Raw genomic sequence first — 20,095 nt, forward strand, 5'->3', positions numbered from 1 at the left:
TTTTATTTTAACTTTTATTAGCAGACTTATGTTAGTAAAAGGTAGAACATTCTTTAAATGTTCACAATTTTAAAAAGACTTCAATAATGCTATGTTATACTATTCTTCATATATAGTTAGGTAGGTTTCGAATAAGGAGACTTGTTTTATATACAATCCAATGAGTTTTCATCAATATTCAAAGTACCAAAAATCTTCCAGTCAGCAGTTATCATTCTAGCCCTTTTCCTTATGGCTCAAATCAATTAGAATCTACGTTTTTGTTACCTTTCCAGGCATTAGTCATGATGTGAAATGCAAAATGTTTCAATGCAAAATGTTCACTCAGTCATTTGCTGCTATTTCTGGAAAGTTTCGATGTACTCTGGTAAGGGACATTTGTCTAGCAACATTAGAGTTTCATTAGCTCAAGAGTGAGATAATTTATATCATGAATATCACATTTGTGCAAAGTTTCATTCTGGCAGCTGTATCTGTGATGGCAAGTCATACAGCAAAGTATAAAAGACTTGGTGCCATGACTACTTCCCTGGGGAGCCTCTTCCAGTGACCGACCACCCTCTCAGTGAAGAACCTTTTCCTAACGTCCAGTCTGAACTTCCCCTGACACAGCTTCATTCCATTTCCTCATGCCCTGTTGCTGGTCACCAGAGAGGGCAGATCAGCACCTCCTCCTCCACTGCCCCCCTTGAGGAGGCTGTAGATTACAACGTGGTCACCCCTCAGCCTTCTCTTCTCCAAGCTGAACAAACCAAGTGACCTCAGCTGCTCCTTGCAAGTCTTGCCCTTTCACCATCCTGCTCGCCCTCCTCTGGACACACTCTAATAGTTTGATGTCCTTCTTATGTCGAGGCACCCAAAAGCACACAGTACTTGAGGTGGGGCCACATCGGTGCAGTGCAGAGTGGGACAATCGCCTCCCTCGACCAGCTAGTTACGCTGTGCTTAATGCACCCCAGGACATGGTTGGCCCTTTTGGCTGCCAGGGCACACTGGACTCATATCCAACTCACCATCAACCTCCAGATCTCCTTCTGGGGGGGCTGGTCTCCAGTCTCTTGTCCCCCAATTTGTACATATACCCAGGATTACCCCATCCCAGGTGCAGAATCCAGCACTTGCTCTTGTTAAATTTCATCCATTTGGTGATTGGCGAGCTCTCTAGTCTAGCCAGCTCTCTTTTTAAGGCCTTTCTACCACAGCTCCTCCTAGTTTAGTATCATCAGCAAACTTACTTAAAGTCCATTCGATTCCTGCATCCAGATCATTTATAAAAACATTGAAGAGCACTGGGTCTAAAATTGAGCCTTGTGGAATCGCACTGGTGACTGGCTGCCAGCCTGATGTAACCCCATTTACTGTGACTCTTTGAGTCTGTCCCAATTGCTCACCCAACATATTATGGACTTGTCTAGCTATGCAATGTATGTTGCATCAGAAAAAAATCCTAATGGGTAAAAAAAATAATCTATCCAACACGCAATACTCAGAACTTTTTTCACCAATCTTTTTTTTCCCTAGGAAAATTATAGTCTCTTATAGCAAGACATGGTCATCATCAGCGACAACATATAGTTGTACCTGAATACAAAAGTAGTCAAAAGTCCAAAAGACATCCCTATTTACATGCTAGGAAGTGCAAATTGTTTCAAACATAAATAAAAACAATATAAATACAGCTTTAAACTTTAATTTTCTGCTTGAGGAATAGTATTATGAGTGTTGCATTGCAAATTTCTTTCTGGTTTGGGTTCTTAAAGAATATTTTTTTTTTCAATATTAAAAGAAACATTTGTGCTTATACATTACTAGTTGTTTGACTTCATGATTCTCACCTGTCAAAAGTGATCTTAATGGAATGTCCAGGTCTTGCTTCAATCACCCATTCGCAATTAAGCGAGTCTTTATAATATCCTGGCCACCCTGGTGGTAAGATAACACCACTTGATGCTGTCAAATGTCCACCACATGGTGCTGAAAGAAAAAAGCATGTACATTTAGATCATACCTAGTATTTCTAATACAAGATTGTACATTCAATGAACTTACAAAAATTGAATTAAAAACATAGAAAAATGTTTCATAAATAACTAAATTTTCTATATTATTTTATGAGCAGTTTGTTTTCTTCAGAATCCTAAGTCCTACAATGTATCTTATCACAGCTTATTATGCTATACATATCTTAATACACAGAGCATGGCACTTGATTCTGCCAGCTTTCCTTCTGTTGAAAAACAAATTATCTCATTCAAAAATAATCTATCATCATTTTTTAGCTCTGGTATGATTCCACATTTATATGGAAATATCAGACAAATTGTTCTGAGTAATTTATAGTTAATAATTTTCATTGTATTGTGCCATCTAATACCTTTTAGAGTAATCATTCATTTCAGTGGAACTGATTGTTGTAAATATTCCATTGAACCACAGAACAGTTGAAGTTGGAAGGGACTTCTGGAAATCATCTAGCCCATCCCCTGCTCATTACAGTAGATTGCATAGGACCATATCCAGTGAGGATCATACCCTCCCTCCAAAGGCAGACACTCTATAGACTCTCTGAGCAATCTGTTTCAGTGTTCAATCACTCTCACAGTGAAAGTTTTTTCTTATGTTTAAACAGAATTTCTTGTATTTCAGTTTGTGTCCATTTCCTCTTGTCCTGTCACTTGGACACCACTGAGAAGTCTGGCTCCATCTTCGTCACACTGTCCCATCAGGTATTTATACACATTGATAAGATCCCTCCTGAGCCCTGAGCCTTTTCTTCTCCAGCCTAGACAACTCCAGATCTCTCAAACTCTTCTTGTATGACAGATGCTCCAAGTCCTTAATCATCTTTGTGACCCTTCACTGGACTCACTGCAGTATGTCCACATCTCCCTTGTACTGAGGATCCCAGGACTGCACACAGCACTCTCAATGTAGCCTCACCAATGCTGAACAGAGCAAAAGAACCTGTCATTTCCTTTCAGCCCAATTCTCCAGCCTGTCAAGGTCCCTTTGAACAGCAGCACAAGCATATGGTGTATCAGCCACTCCTCCCAGTTTTACATCATCTGCAGACTTGCTCAGAGTACACTCTGTCCCAGCATTCAGATCATTACTGAAGATTTTAAACAGTATTGGACCTGTTACTGACCCCTGGCGTATACCACTACGGATTAGCCCCCAGTTGGACTTTGTGCCACTGACTACAACCCTATAAGCCCAGCAGTTCAGTCAGTTGTCAGTCCACCTCACTGCTCACTCTCCTAGCCCATACTTCATCAGTTTGTCAATGAGAATCTTATATGATACAGTGTCAAACACCTTAGTAAAACTGAGATAAAAAATATCCATTACTCTCCCCTCATCCATCAGGCCAGTCACCTCATCACAGAAGGCTATCAGGTTGGTCAGGCATGATTTCCCCTTCATAAATCCACGCTGACCGTTCCCAATCACCATCTTGTTTTTCATTGTTTGCAAACGGTTTCCAGGCATATTGCTGTATCACTTTTCCAAGTGATCAAGGTGAGACCTGTAGTTCCTTGGATCCTCCTTCTTTCCTTTACTGAAGATAGGAATTTGCTTTCTTCCTGTCGTCAGAAACCTCCCTAGATTAAATGACCTTCCCAAGATAATTGAGAGTGACCTCGCAATGTCATTGGCCCGCTTCCTCAGCACTGTTGGGTGCATTCCATCAGGCCCATTCCTGTATGCCAAATTTGTTTAAATGTTCTCTAACTTGATCCTCCTCTATAAAAGGGAAAAAAGTACTGCAAGAGGGCTATGAAAGTAACAGGGCTAGACAGGGAGCATTTTTCAAAGCAGGATCAGAGGACTTTGGTGCAGGATTAAATAACAGCAGAAATGACTGAATAAATTTTGGGAAATATGAGTCCCTTAAAAAATTAAGCTGTCATAGCACAGGGCTTTGGGATGTAATATTTTACCAAAGGCTATGGAGCAGTCTAAAACAGGAAGGCTTTCAAGGTCAGGTAAATTTATCTTCATATCGTTTGTATTACCCTCAAGTAGTCAGTGGTATCATTATCAGCAAATTCCATATTGCAGTGCAGGAAATCTTGTCACTTTTCTTCTGTTTCTCTAAGTAGTGACAAGCAAACTTATTATGCCATATGGAAATGAATAGTAACATAAATTTGTGAGTAGTAAATTAATATTCCTAGTTTTGATTCAATATTTTTAACAACAAAAAAATTGAACTCAGAGAGGTTTTCGATTTAATTCATGACTTGTACTTGTCTCTGGCAAGTCGTTCCAGATTTAAGAAAGTAGGATAAAAAAGCAACCCACAAAACACAAAATATACACACTGAATTGTCTCTGGGGCAAAATGATTGGCCAGGAAAACGGCACTTACATTACATGTGGATAGTTAATGAAGAATGAAATGTATTCCATGGTGGGTTTTTTAAAAATAAACTTTGTCATATTAAAACTAAGAACAACCAGAACAGTGTTGATCCTCACCTGACTGTAAAACATCACTTACTTTACGTATTTCAGTTGTTGCTTATAGATATTGTTAAGTATACAAAGACACAGAGCAGAGCAACAAGAAAAAACAACAGTTGCTCAGAAATCTCAGACACCTACAGCAAAATAAATTATCTCTAAACTATCTAGCAAGGATGCTTGGTCCATACTGTCATCCAAACCCAGAAACTCCTTCAATTATCAACTAGAAATCCATATCAGAAAGGAACACATCCTGAATTTAACTTAAAAGAACTATACTTCCTTTTGTACCAAAACAAATAATAGGCAAAATCTAAAAAAAAGAGTCTAATAGTTCAATCCTTTCCTCATTAAAAACTGGGTAAACATCCTGCAAGGTTCAAAGAAAGGAAAACTGAGCAGTACTTATGTATTTTCTTAAATATTTATTTCTGTATTTGTTTTCTCTATAATTTTTTTCTCAAAGTGCTCATCTTGAGTCCTTTGGCTATGTGTTTGTGGAAATAAAATTACGCAAAGATTACATTGAATACTTTATCAATTGTGTATAGAGTTTCAAAATGAAAAAAAAATCTTTTAATGAAGAACCTGGCCCTACTGCCAGCTTTAGAGCGGTAGGCAAAAAAACCTGTTTCACTGTGTAACTCATTACATGGCTTAATCAGGATAAGAAATCCTGCTAGTACCTGCTAGGTTCACACACAGTACTTCTAGCAGGCTATTAACATGTTTTTTCCAGTATCTCTAAATTTTCTTAGGAATGCACAGTCTTATGAGAACTGAGTTCTCAAATTGCACAAATAACAAAAGCCATAAATAGGTATGATCCAGAGCCTTAAGTTAATGCAATGACATTAATTTCATAATAGAGGTGTGAGATTTACACCAGTTAGGTTTGGATTAGTTTCTTCAAAAAGGTATAATTTAATCGAGTGTCTGACTATATATCTATTGTTTACTAAATTATATACAATTTTTTGAACACTGCTTTTAGCAGACACACTCTAGTTGTTTATTAAATATATTCATATGTCTTGCCTTAGAACCCATCACTATTAAGCTTCAAGGAATCAGCCTACTTTTTCTTTTTTTTTTCTCACTGTATTTCATAATTTAATCCTAAGTATAGCTCATCTTAGTCTGTTTATTCACCTAGACAAGAACAAGAAAACAAATCTGGATTTTTTTTTTTTGAATAATGAATATTAAACATAGCTCTGATTTTCACTATATTTCTCAGGAAAAAATGTACTGCAGTTTAATATGTTACATACAGAAATTCAGGTATACTTTCATTCTGAGAAAATTAAAAGTGCAAATTTTGAAAAAGGACTTTTAAATAGAAACTTTACTTCCCTTTTCTATGTGGTAGATAATTACATTTTTCAGTATGCTACAGCCAAAACTGTTATAACAGCTATAACTCTCAACCAAGTAATGATGGTGACAATCAAAACTAGAAAAGAATAGCAACCAGATTTTTAGAATGCTAATTTATTCCAAGAATATAAAAGTAAGCTATCCTGTTTCTATTATTGTTCTCTCATTTGACTGGTAGAGTGTTAAAATAAGACAAATGAATAACTTCAGCTAAAGCAGTCTTATTTATGTGTGAAATGTAAAAAGTAAGCTAAATTTAAATAGTTTCATTATTCAAACTGTAGGTGCAAAGTAAAGATTGTGCTCTTACCTTCACAACGTGGGACAGTAGAGCTCCATACTACATTTCCATCTTGCATAATACATGTTATGGATTCAGAGCCTTGGGTCTTCACAAAACCATCATCACAGTGAAAGGAAACAGAACTTCCCAGAAGGAATCTGTCTCCAAAACGCCTCCCATTTATAGGAATGCCTGGATCATGGCACTCATTCTGACCAAAGGCTGATAAAAATATCATCAACATAATCACCATCATCATCATAACAACAACAGCAGTAATAACAACAAGACCAATAATAATAATAGTAATAATAATAAAAATAGCAACAACCCCTCTAAACTTTTTTCTTTTTTTTCTTTTTTTTTCTTTTTTTTTCTTTTTTTTTTTCTTTTTTCTTTTTTTTTTGCTGGAAGGGGAATAACCTTTGAAAAGTAGTAAGAATACAATATAACTGAAAGTATAGAAAACAATAAAAAGTCAGCATTAAATCCAGTGACATTCACACAGATGCAACATAGTTCAAATTCTGAAGCTTTTTAGTTATTTGTGGCTTAGATATGCAAGAACACTTTGCTTAAATTTCCCTCTGGACAAAATCCAGCTGTTTGCCTCTAACATGAGAAGTGTGGCAACATGGGGTGGAACCCACAGGGACCCACACCTTCATGTGCATGTGTGACCTCATGGGGGGGTGTTCTCACCAGTATGTGGATCAGTGAGTTGCAGAGAGCAGCAGTCCGTGTGCACGTAAAGCTAGGGGACCTCCGTGTCATTCAGAAGCTGTGTGCAAGTAAGGGAACCTGCTTCAAGGAAAAGGGCTGAGTGCTTGTAACTCATACGTCCTGTGAGGGGAAGGTGTGTGTGTAAATCTTGGCAGAGCAGGATGAGGATGTATTAGAGTGGAAAGGTATTTACAAATTTACATGTGTTAAGATAAACCAGGCAGCAGAAGGAGGCACCAAGTGTGATCATGACACCAAGCCTGTCACAGTTCAAGGAGTGTCTGAACAATGATAGTTTACTTTTAAGTAGTCCTGCAAGGAGCAGGGAGTTAGACTCGATGATCCTTACGGGTCTCTTCCAACTCAAGATATTCCATGATTCTGTGATTCTATGATTCTAAGATTTTGTAAGTGTCTAACGTTGTGGTTTATCTGTTGAATTGCTGATATTGATCCTGAATCTATGGTTCACTGATTGCCAGTTATGTTTCATTAATAAATCAACAAACTATTTTGATGATGAGTGGAGCACTTCTCCCTGCAACACACAGGAGGTCCAGAAGTACTAGCACTTTGGCTGAACTCATAGTAAGCATTGCCTATGAACACGAAGGATTCATAAATTAGGGACACTCTTATTTGGCATCTCAGTTTCCCACTATGGAGAAATACGTGCTCTTAGATAATTCTAGCACATAAGGCGTGCATCCAGCTCAGTGGTAAGACCTACTCTAATAAGAAAAGTGTGGTGGAAAGTTCTTTTGCATAATACCTAGGTGATCACCTAGGTGATCAGGACTTTCAGGGAGTTTGATCCATGAGTATTATATTCCTGACTGCATAATTCTCCAGCTGCAAATAGAAATAGTAAAGATTGTCCTTATTACGATCTGTCTTTACTTTGGTAGAATAGCATATGGAAAAAGGGATCTGAATAATCTCAGACAGAAGTAGACCTAGAGTTCAGGCCTCAAATTTTCTGGTAAATCTTTTAATCTCTACAGTCTTAGTCAAGGTGAATATCTTAGTTAAGGTGAATATCTCCCTTTTCTATTCCTGCCACTTTTCAAAGGACAATAGTTACCCCTTCCTCTGAAAGCAAAGGAACAATTGAGTCATCTAAAACTTAAAAAGGGATGCAATCCATGAATTCCAGTTTTATGAGGGGTATCTTTGTAAATACTGGAAGGAAACACCTTGGTCCTGAACAAACACTGTTATTTGCTTATCTTAATTGACAGGAACAAAGCAAGATGTGACAAATATGACTTTATTGTCAATTAACTTCTTCTATAACCTTAGAAGATAATTTCTTTAACTAAAAAGATTATCTTCATATAAGTAATGTCTTTGAATGACTAATAAAACTTCTAGGAGAGTTAGCAGGCTATGGCAAATGTAATAATGTTTTCTACATGGTGATGATGTTACTAGAGTTTTCAGTTGAGAGTACTGTTGAGTAATATCCTTTCATATAAACAAAACAACAGATGGCTATCTGTAGCCAGATATTTTTTAGCCTGGTTTCCCAAATGGGAAAAATTTATGCTTTCCATAGCCCTCAATATGTATTTGACTGCTAGGTCCACATTTAACAACTTTTGAACTTGTTGACCGGTTGCAACTAAATTTTGTACATTTGAGAATTGCATTCCTGGAGCTATTTATTTGCAATGATATTCTAGATGCTTTTTATACTTCTATGCTTTTCACATGAACATCTTCATATCTGGGATCTAAGCTTAACACCTTTGTGAACTTACTCCTGCTAGTTCCATTGAGAAGTATATTAAATCACTGACACTTAAATCAGTGTCAACCAAAAAGGCCCTTAAATAATGAAGAGAATTCCTCAGCACTATCACAATTAAAATAAATACAGGGAAAAGATTCAGGTAAGCTAATGAATATCAGTAAGACAGCTGAAAGCAGTGCAACTATACAAGCATTACAATTTACTTCTGTATTATAAAAATGTTCTATTTTTCATTATTATGAAGAAAGATAGCTTGATTTTAAGACTAGGCATAAAAATAAAAGCAGAGGTTCTTACTTGTGTAAGTGATATTAAATCCTCTTCCAGTGGTAGAGTGATCTGACTGAAATTCAAGTCTGACTATGTGCCCACTGCTAGCCAGCTGAGAAGGGACCTCATTGCCAGAAAAAGTGCCCAGAGGTGGTAAATCTGAAATCCCATCGTCCTTCACTGTAAGGTAGTCAAATTGAGGTTCTACATCAAAGTCGTTGAAAATCAGGTGGATTCTGCTTCCTGGCTCTGAGATAATTAACCAAACACAGTTCATATTGTTCCCATACTCCTCAGGATAATTTGGAGAAAGAATAATTCCAGATGGTGTGGTGAAGTTGAAGAAACATGAGACTAAAGAAAACAACAACAGATACTCAAAATACTATCCATAAACACTACAAATGCTTGTTTTCGTATTTTCTATTCTTGTGGAAAAGGATGCTTTTGAAGGCTGGATGTCAAAACTACTACACGTGCAACCTGGAAATGTTTTAGACTGTCAGAACTTTTCTCCCATATAACATGTCAGCCTTTCATGGTTTTATTTCTCCAAGTGAGGCTAAGTGACTGCACCAGGGCCTGCAAGAGATTATTAGAAGCGTGTAGAGAATGCCAAAGAAAGCAAAAGTAATGCCTGAAGTGACAGAATTTGGAAAAATTGGCAGGTTTGTTCTGAAATGAAAATGAAACATCCAAATTTAAATGTGATTTTTTTTCTTAAAGGTATTTGCCCAAAAATGTATTTAACAATCCAAAAAATCAAGCACAAGGGCCAGTGTTGTCTGTAGTACCCACAATTCATGCTGATGCAAATAATAGTAGAAATTTAGATGTGTCCCGATCAAGAATTCTTTAGAGTATATAGTGCAAACTTATTTTACCTCTAGTTTCCCTTCGATAGCACAGGGCAATTAAACAAAAATGATTCCATAGCTCTCCTCCTTTTTCACTTCTTTGGGCTAATTTTCATCAAGAAAATTCCTAAGTGATTTCAGAGTCATGAGCTTGTGGCTGGTACTTTAGTGAGAAGTACAGCACATGTAGAAAGAGGAAGGTTCACTGCATATTAATTAACACAAAGGATAACCATTAATCAGCTCTTCAAATGTGTCAAACTGAATTCAATATTTGTAAATAGATGTTGTAAGTTTAGGTTCCATTATCTTTCACAGGGCATGTGCACATCAAACAGTGGAGCACAGTAAAATATTCCACACTATTGCCAACCGAAACTAATGGATCAACCCAAGGCAATACAGCACCATGAAGAAACACAACTTCTGTCTTCAGAGGGAATTGCAGGTGCATTGTCTCCATGCTCAGGCCTTATGTGCTTAGACACATTTCAGTATTGCATGGCCATATAGAGACTTCTTCCAGTCCAGAGCAAGTTACTCAGCTTGGTAAGTCCTGTACCAACATGGCTGCAAAATACATATATGTCCAGGGAGAACTGGACACCTCACTAACGTTGCTTAAAAATCCAGTACTGAATTAAAAGACTTTTTATAGGAAAAGGTAGTGTGGTCTGGAGAACTGAAGTGCCTACTATACCTGTGTACTACAAAGATTTACTCTGTTTTACCATAGAAGAAGAAGAAAAAAGAAAAGTAAAAAAAAAAAAAATTCCTCTCTCAATCCATCTAAAAGCTTACCTACAAACATTTTATCTTTTAAAACAAAATTCACAAGTAATGATCTTACCTACCCTTTTTATGTGTTAGATTTCCTTATATTTCTTATATTCATTTCAGTGCTTTATTAGGATATCAGAAAAAAACACCCAGTCTTTTCCTACATGGATCTGCAGACTGCTTTGTACTGCGAGAATCAATGTGTATGTGCCAAAGAGTCCTTTTGAACACTTATATGCTAGTAGGATTTGCTCATTTAGATTCTAATTCAACACACATTTACATTAGGAGTGTTAAATGGTTCAATTAAATATAAAACAAGGGGAAAGAACATTCTAAAAGAGTCCTACGTGATGGTCCCCATAAATGAGCTACTATTGAGCCAACTGAAAAAAAAAGATGTGACTGAAAAAGTCTTCAAGGTATTTTGAAATGTTTTCCCGCTGGCTAGTCACAAACGCTAAGAAAAGCAAGTGGCTAAGGTCAGAAAAATAATACAGACAAATAATAATAATTCTTACAAACACAGCTGGGTTTGTTGCCAGACCACTGGTTGTTTTGTTGACATGTAATCGTTCTCTCTCCCACCAGTTCAAAAGCTGCTTGACATTCAAAAGTAAGCGTGTCTCCATGCAGAAAACTGCTGCCAGTCCTTTTTCCGTATGATGGAATTCCAGGGTCTCCACAACCTCCTTTCTCAATTTCTGAATATGAAAAAAATCAAACACAATAATAAGAAATAAATTTGCAAGAAAATTATATGTCAGTATCAGAAATGCATTCAAAATATTTGGCATTATGCCTTAAGCTAATATTTACAGCTGAAAGTGAACTAGAAGTAAATGCTGTAAAACCGCCTCTAAGATGACTTAGAATCTAAAGTCCTCACAGATAATAGCTTCCATACCTGCATTGCTGAAGATAACAAAATACTCATGTTTAACTGCATGGCTGCACTGAATTACAGCATATTTGAAGGTAAAATTATAAAGCTATTCTAAGCATGGAGAGATACTATGTGTAGATCCTATTTCTGGTAATGAAGTGCCAGTAATAAAGAATCTATTTTAACTCTCACATCTGCAATTCCATTTATAAGGCTATTAGCAATACGATTAAAAGTATATAAAGAACTGATTTGTCAATGAATTTCATTTTAAGCACTAAAATATAATAAAAACAAACCTGAGGAATTATATCTTAATCTCATACTTCTAAATCAGAGCCACATTTTTGCCAGCTACACTGAAAAGAGATTAACGCTTTGTATTATACTTCCTAGATATTGTCTAGGAGATCTGCTATTTAAATTATTTAATTTGTAGACATTGAATGTACACATACAAGAAAAGAATATTAAAAAACCCCAAGTCTTATGAAATTTATGAATAACAAAAATATTAGGAAATGTAATTATTAATTGCCTGTGATAGAAATGCTGAATCATCTTACAAATTACTATATACTTCTCTGTCCATCAAAAATGAAGGTTCCATTTCTTTGCCATTGAATTTAAAGCAATTTTTCTATTAATTCTCATTTGAGCAGCAAAAATAAAACAACACACTTCTGGTTCTATAAACTGTGTTGCTACAACTGTAGAAAAATGATGTAAATATCATTCAAATTAAATTAGTGATAAAATTAATGTTATTTAAATATTTCCCAGTTCAATCCAAGGTATGAAATCTGAAACATTCAGGAAAACAAGAAAATTCAACTCACTGAATAGTATCAAATATTAATATAATTTAACACCATTGAAAATGTCTTCTGTCAAATATTGTTAAATCCACTAATGTTAAATCCAGGTAGAAGAGTATATCTTGACATGATAACTCCAACAGAAATTTTAAGATGCAGGATGGCATTATTATGATATGTGAAGTCAATCCACTATCTTTATACCCTTACAGCAGGTGTGAACAGATTGTTGACAAGCATGTTCAGAAAGGTATGCCACGTATTTTACAAAAGAACAGGTCATTCATTAGGATAAGAAGAGGTATACTTTTTTTTCCTCAGTAATCTTAAAATCAGACTTTGAAGAGAAAATTAGGAGTAACTGTTTCATATATGAATTCAAAGCAGATCCAGTCAGTTGTTTTCTTAAAATAATTTGTCTTACCAGAAAGCTAGAATGTATCAAATGAATGAAAACATCTTTCAAAGAGTCCAGTACACGAATATAATAAAATACCAGTAGAGTAATATCATAAATAATATTTATAAATAAGGATTCAAATGATATGTATCTACAAATGCTTTAATGTAGTTTCACCTGCCTGCTCCTACTCAGACATTGATTCCTACCACCACAGTGGAGCACTGGAAACCTGCGTATTCCCAGTTATTCACAGCTCCACATCCTACAAGAAAATGTGGGGAGCTACAGAAAATCAGAATTCACATTTTAATCTCATTTTAAAAGTTCATCTCCTCGACCGATAGCAGAGCTATATCTAATCCAGCATCTAAGAATGATCATGTGATATAAACACTCTTTTTCAAAAACCTGTTGTGTCTCAAAGACCAGGGCAATACTGTTTCAGGCAGAAGTGTCAGGAGGCAAACTGTCTGCAAGGTTTTGCAAAGGCATTGCTGAAGATTTATCCCTTAAAAGAAAGCAACGTGTTTCTTTCCATGGTCTACAGAGGAAGTATCAAAATATCTTTCATTAATGAATTCACTGAAATAGAAGACAGACCAGGGTGCTTTCTAACTCTCAGGAGATACACCAAGCCCTAGGAAAGGGTTATAGATCAGTGAACCAAAACTTTTAACAGAAATTACCATGAATTAAGCTTTCTGTCAGGTTGAAAAATCCATTTTTGTAGGAAACTAGTACAGTATGTCTTTAGTCAGAACCGAGCTCTTACTGAGGAAGGTAAGAATGCAGAATAAACTTTAGAGACTAAGTGAATACTTTGTGCTTCTTAATATATCACCCTTCATCCAAGGATGTCCAGTTTTACTTGTGGAGATATAATTTGATTTTTAAATATCTGATTTGCAAGCACAAACAAGCAGTTAAAAATACAAAAGCTAACTTCAGGTCAAACATTTTTTAAAATACTTTTATTCTTTGGAAAAATAAAGTTTAATAATATCTGTGTCATAAAAATAGTCGTTAAGATGACAAAACTTCCCTTCCCCATAAAAAGATATAAACTTCTAGTAGAAGTTTCAGTTAAAATGGCTGAATTTTCAAAATTTTTTATTAAAGTATTGTAAAATATAAATCCATGTAAAAATTCTGCCAGCAACAGAACACAATAGCAAATATTCACTTTCTTAGTATTCAGGAAATCATAAGGGAGTGACAGAACAGAGAAGATTAAGTCAGATGCAAGACTGTCTGTATGTTTCTCTTTACGAAAGAGCTAGCTTTCTGTCACATATATTAATGACAGAGCAAAATTTAGGGAAGAATTTGGCCTACTCAATTCAGGCTTTTGTATTTATACATGAAGAATACTATTTGTTCATATCTAGAACTAGGGTAGTACAGGGATTTAATGATTCCCAACATTTTTCTGTCCTCTGGGATTTAACACAGCTTTTTCTTTTATTGTGTCTTCTGGTACCTGTCCGACTTCCACTGATTTGATCAGAGAACAATTTTTTTAAACATCTAAATTCAGTTGAGGTGCATTGTGCCTATTACTTCAACACATGCACCAATTATTCTGCTTCATAAATTGTAAAGAGGCTATATATCTGTTTGCTAAAAAGAGAACATTCTTCTGACCAAGTTAGTTGGAACTATATTGAGCTCTTAGAGAAATCCTATGGGACAGAAAAGGTTTTTAAAATGACAAATATGAAAATAAAAGCTATGCTAACCTATTTAAAGTGTGGCAATAAAAACCCTGTTCCTTTAGGATTATTCTGTGCATTCATTCCATGTTGAACTTCTTTTGATCTCAGTCCTTAGAGCTGTGTGAACATCATGAAGTTTGCAAATAAGCTCTCAAGCTCAAATTTAAACATCAGCTTCCTCTGGTTACCAAAATATTAACATTGATCTTATTCAATTGTTTCTGGCTTTCATGTACTCTCTTTCAGTAGCCTGGGGAAAGAGACTTTTCATCTTGTTTGTAAACTAGAAATATTTACTCAGTTTCAGGGAATATTCTCTCTTTAATGTTGGGAGAATGACAAGATTAGATTTCTGACGAGATGATCATATCCCTCCGAATTTAATCAAAGACTTTTTTGTTGCTGTGTTTTCTTTCAAAGGAAGAAATATGACAATTCTAAAGTGATATTAAGCATCTAAATAAGTATTATGACTACTACTTGAAAGGTGTCACATTGCAATTTAAGTCTTTTTGATGAAAAGTTTTTGCGTTACTTTGACACAGGTATTTGAAATATATAATAAAATACTTCATAGTTTATACCATTAGGCAGTCTTGAATTTATTAGTCCTGGTAATAATTTGCCTTTTTTTATCCTTGTTACTAGATTACAAATACATAGTTATAATGAAATTCTTAATGCCAGTATGTTTTCATTCATGCTACCCAATATTCTAGCTTAGATGATTAGTGAAACATCATCAAATCAATAAATCTGCAGCTAGGTACAACTTTTATCAGTAAAATATTAATAATATCCTTTAATAATAATTCAGATATATAAATACAATTTCAATTAAATAAGTGTTTTAAATACATACACGACAATCCATTATTTCAGAGATATATAAATAAACTTCAGTAATTCATGGTCTATCAGAAAGTTGAGGTCAATACCTCTAAAACCTAAAATCACGAATTTGACAGCATTTCATAATTATCATCTTAGCTATAGTCAAGATAGATAGATTAAGGGAAGCTGAGAGCTGACACAGGTATACATTTACACACACAAAAAAAGAGATAGTTTGGAAGTTTATTTCCATGTCAGATAGGACCTTTCCAGTTTAACATCTATACTCTTATATGACAGTTCACAGATATTCATGTTTTAAATACAACAAAATACCTGACACATAACACTTTCTTAAATTTAAGAGAGAGACAGAAAAAATACTGTTACATAGAACAAACTGTGATATGACAAATGCTGTGTTCTAATTATTCCATGTTATACTATTTATTGTATACCATAAAGCTTTAAGGTGATCTTCTTACTGATATAAAAAAATAAAACCTATTTGGATCAGCAGCACATTATGACTCAATATCTTCCATCTCACTGTTAAAATTTCACTGCTTAATGAAAGGGAAGTAACATATAAAGACAAAGTCTGCAACTGTGAGGTGACATATAAAGCAAATACCTCTGTTAAGTCCATCATTTTTGTTAGGTCGATGAGTTATAAATGGACAAATTACAAATGGGCTACACAGCCATTACTTCTATCTATGCACTTGTTCTCCCCTGTCTTCAGGCCGTTGTGGCTTCAATGCCACTATTAAATTATACAGCAAATACTTAAAACTGTAAGTACTTCTTCAATGGCAGGAACAGAGAGCTTGGCTCTCTAGGACTTCAGCATAGGAAAAACAGAAAGCAGAATCAGCAATGGTTTTACCACCCCTCAACAGATTTATAGATTACAGTTGTTGTAAAAGATTTGCACAAGAAATGTAAGATAGAGGAGAGAATTAAACTGGGTATCCAAAAATAATACTGTATTCCTCTGAAGTATGCTTTTTCTTGCTTCACTGGAAACCATGGTGGTCTGTTAAAATTAACCAGCTGCAAAATTACACATGAACATTCAGTACTATATGGCAATGGTTTCAGTTTAGGATAAAGAACCAGACATTATGGAAGGTCCCTTCTATTCCATAGGGAATACTGTTTTAAAAACAGACAAAGAGGTGGCAGTACAAATAACTAAGGAAGGACAAAATTCTACTGTTTTCATAAATAAACAGTTCAGCCTTCTTTGAAATGCATGTGTAATACTGTTTTCTAATTTCAATAACATGTTTAAAAATTACAGGAATTTAAAAACACAAATGGAGAAACCCTTATATAAAGAGAAACCTTTATACAAAGTGAAGCGATTAAGAGATATGCTCAGGATTGCAGAAGAGGACAGAAGTAAAAGAATAAAATTATATATATGATTCCTGCAAAGGAACATGGGAACAACTGCTGAAAGTGAAAATGATAAATCAAAACTAATAGAAAAAAATATATCAGATAGCACATAATTGGACTGTAAAAGTGGCTATTAAAACTAAAATGAGGTTGGCCTAAAGCTAAAAACAGGGTGGCCTTAAATGATAATTTTATAGATGATCACAATTTTATCATTATTCCAGTAAATTTCTTGAAAGAAATTTTACAGTACAATTTATTATCTGTCTCCAACTATAAAAAGAGAAGGCCTCCTTCACAGGTCATATAGTTCCCAACAGCATTCTAAGAGATGTCTCACAATTTCTCTTAAATTTTTTGTCCTTGCTGTTATCAAAAAGTCCACAGATCATATCCAGTAGATTAATTTTTGTTGCTTCTACTTTACTGCATTCTCTATCAATATTAAAAACCAAACATGACCTTAGAATCAGAGAGATGGAAAACTAACATGAAAATTTTTTATAGGAAGTTCATTTAAGCTAACAGTTTACTATCATAGCATATGGATGGCTTGCTGGTAATAATAACATGTCAAATTGTGTCATATCATATAATATTCATTTCAACGATTTTTATAAAACAATTCAAGAAGAAAAAAATCAAACCTTTTCGACAAATATGTTCCTTAATTTTAATATTTACCATGGAATGAAATATTCCATTACAGAATGCAGAAAAATAAAATTTCAATTTGTTTACAATCAATTTTACGTGTCCAAGAATAGATGCAGACCAAATCTGAACAGAGATGAGGAAGAAGCTTTCTGTTACTTGTTGCAGAAAAGTTTATGATACCAACTAACTAATAAAATAGCAGGTGAAATTCATTATTGATAATTGTAGAAAAATAAATCAGGAAAAAAATTATTATGAGCTTGCAGAGACAATGAAAGGTTGTGAATTGACAGTTACTACTCAGGAACAAGAACTCTTGCATACTAAATATAATTCTATGAAACTGTAAGCTGTTGAAAAAGTTAGGAATTGCTAGGAAAGGAACAGTGAACAAAACAGAAAATACTATTCTGACATTACACAAAAACCTATTTCATTTGCATGTTGAATATTTTACGTAGTTCTCCTCCTCCATATTAAAAAGGATACATTTGAACTAGGGAAGGAAAACAAAAGATCAAAGTTACTGTTTCTGAGGAATGGAGGACCAATTAAATAGATTGGAAATCTTTCTTTTGGTAGGTCAAATATATGTATTCAAAAAGTGATTAGACAAATACATGGAAGAAAATCTTACTGAGAGACAAAGGCGAAGTACTTGAGCCATATATCACTGGAAAGAGGGAAAGTACTCTGGGATTATCTCTGTTTCTTGATTTATCACTATACTTCATCATTTTTTTCCTTAAATATTCATTATTGTCTAGTATCAACATGCTATGGTCTTTCAATCTCACTGTAAATTTTTATTTTAATGTTTTGTGATAAGGAACATCATATTGTTCAAATTGCAGAGCTTATGTTTCTTTACTAACAGAAAGAGTACAATCTGTCTATACAAAAGGCTGAGCACTGCCCTGGACAAAAATTAGCCCAAAGATATCCTGGAATGCAAATTAGCATGTTATGGTGGAAAACAGGAAGTACAGTAAAAAGCAAGTGCAGCTGCCTCAGAAATTATCAGAGTAACATCAGGATGAATTTTGTGAAAAGGTGAACCATGGAATGAGGCAAAAGACAATAAAAGAATTTGTAGAAAGTCATTAAGTGTAAGAGAAAGAAAAATAGCTAGCAGGAAAGGAGAATAAGGAACACCTTCTTCACTTTTCCAGGGAAAAAAAAATCATAGTTAAATAACAAAAGTTTAAATAAAATTAAGTAAAGGGCAGGATAGGAAGAGAACAGGTTAATGACTATTTAGAAAATTTAGACACATTCAAGGGAACAGGGCCTAATTAAATTCACATTAAAGTACTTAAACTGAAGCAGTTTATGAACTATTAATAATTATCTTCAAGAACTTATGGAGGACAAGGGAGGACCCAGCTTACTGGACAAGGTCACACGTAATAACTGTCTCAAAAACTGGAGAAAAGAGGACCCAAGGAATTACACAAATGCATGCGTATATAATTTGTCCCCTCAAACTGGGAAAATGATATGCTTTATCTTTCTTTACAACAGAATATCCTTGAACATTTTTACTTAAAATTATCTTAAGTCCTGGAAAGGAAGACATGGTAGTTTTCTAGCAAACAATCAATGTGCTACAAATACTTTAAAAGTGCAAGTAAATTGACCTGTGTAATTATAATATCGTAAAGCCAACACTGATCCTAAGCAAAGTAATGGAACAGCCAACACAGGAGTCTATTTTTAAAGTGTTAAAATTGAAAATATAATTAACACCAGTTAACATGGTTTTATGGAAAATTGGTCATGTCATACAAACAATATGATTTTTAGATTATAAACTTGGTTGACACAATATATTTGGACTTCTTTCAACCATTTAAATTAGCAACACATGACATACTAATTAAGAATTGACATCATAGAAAATCAATTTAGCTCATATTAAATGGATTAAAATTAGATAATAACAGTATCTCAAAGCACAAATGTGAATAAAGAATTCTCATTAGGCAATAGAACTGCTTCAACTAGCTGAGTATATACTTTTTTTAGCCCAATCCTAAAAATTTGTTATACAAATGATATTACAAAAAAATGGTTAATTGATAGTGGCCACATTATTTTCAAGATGCTGTAGCCCTGTGACATATATTGTAGGTGGACATCTTCTTGCGCATATGTATCCACATAAACACTGCTTTTTCTCATACTCTTCAAAGGAAAAAGCAAACATCAAAATTTAAAATCTGTGGCAGATGAGAATTTTGTAAAATAAAATCAATGTTAGATGGAAGGACCTTATTTTTCCAGAGTATCCACTTCTGTAGCTTACAATGGGTGTTCCTCCTCTTTAAAGATCAGGAGTGGAGTCCAGTTAATGGAAGATTAAAAGGGATGTCATGCATAGGATGTGTTGGAGCTTCAAGATTGCTATGCTTCTAATGCAGGTCATATAAGAAGTCAGTGCTCAAATGAAAAATGTTAGCTTTGGAAGCTATCCATGGATATGGATAAAGATGGAGAAAGATGACTTAGTGGTATTTGAAATAGGAAAAGTGACTACACTGCAACTGAACCTACTAATATTAGTGTAGTGTGGACTTCCGAATAACTTAATTTTACTTTATTTCAATGAAGAAGCAAAAAGGAGGCAGTGTTGCTCTAAAAACATTCTTCTGAAGGGGAAAAGAAAGAACAAAAAAAAAAAAAAAGAAGTATCTTTAGGCCCTACAGTCCTATATTCTATCATTGCAGGACAAATCCTGCCCTCCAGGGTTGCACTCAGTTCAGTAACTTTTAGCATGTTTTGAGGATGCACAATTTCCACTGATACTTCTAAGAAAAAGTTTCTCTCTTTGATTAACTTTGAGACTTTAT

At 34.7% G+C, this 20,095-nt stretch overlaps 1 protein-coding gene across 1 annotated transcript in view; it reads right to left on the reverse strand.

Moving 5' to 3' along the window:
• The window catches only part of CSMD1 (CUB and Sushi multiple domains 1), a 1,238,533-nt gene that overhangs the window by 305,824 nt on the left and 912,614 nt on the right, over positions 1-20,095 (reverse strand). Inside the window, exons 13-16 of the mRNA XM_054821261.1 lie at positions 11,044-11,226; positions 8,913-9,239; positions 6,164-6,358; positions 1,836-1,974 (exon numbers count right to left, since the gene is read on the reverse strand). Of these exons, the coding sequence (XP_054677236.1) occupies positions 1,836-1,974; positions 6,164-6,358; positions 8,913-9,239; positions 11,044-11,226 (844 nt within the window). The remainder of the gene's footprint in view (positions 1-1,835; positions 1,975-6,163; positions 6,359-8,912; positions 9,240-11,043; positions 11,227-20,095) is intronic.

Source organism: Grus americana, chromosome 3 (assembly GCF_028858705.1).
Source record: "Grus americana isolate bGruAme1 chromosome 3, bGruAme1.mat, whole genome shotgun sequence".
Classification (NCBI taxonomy): domain Eukaryota; kingdom Metazoa; phylum Chordata; class Aves; order Gruiformes; family Gruidae; genus Grus; species Grus americana.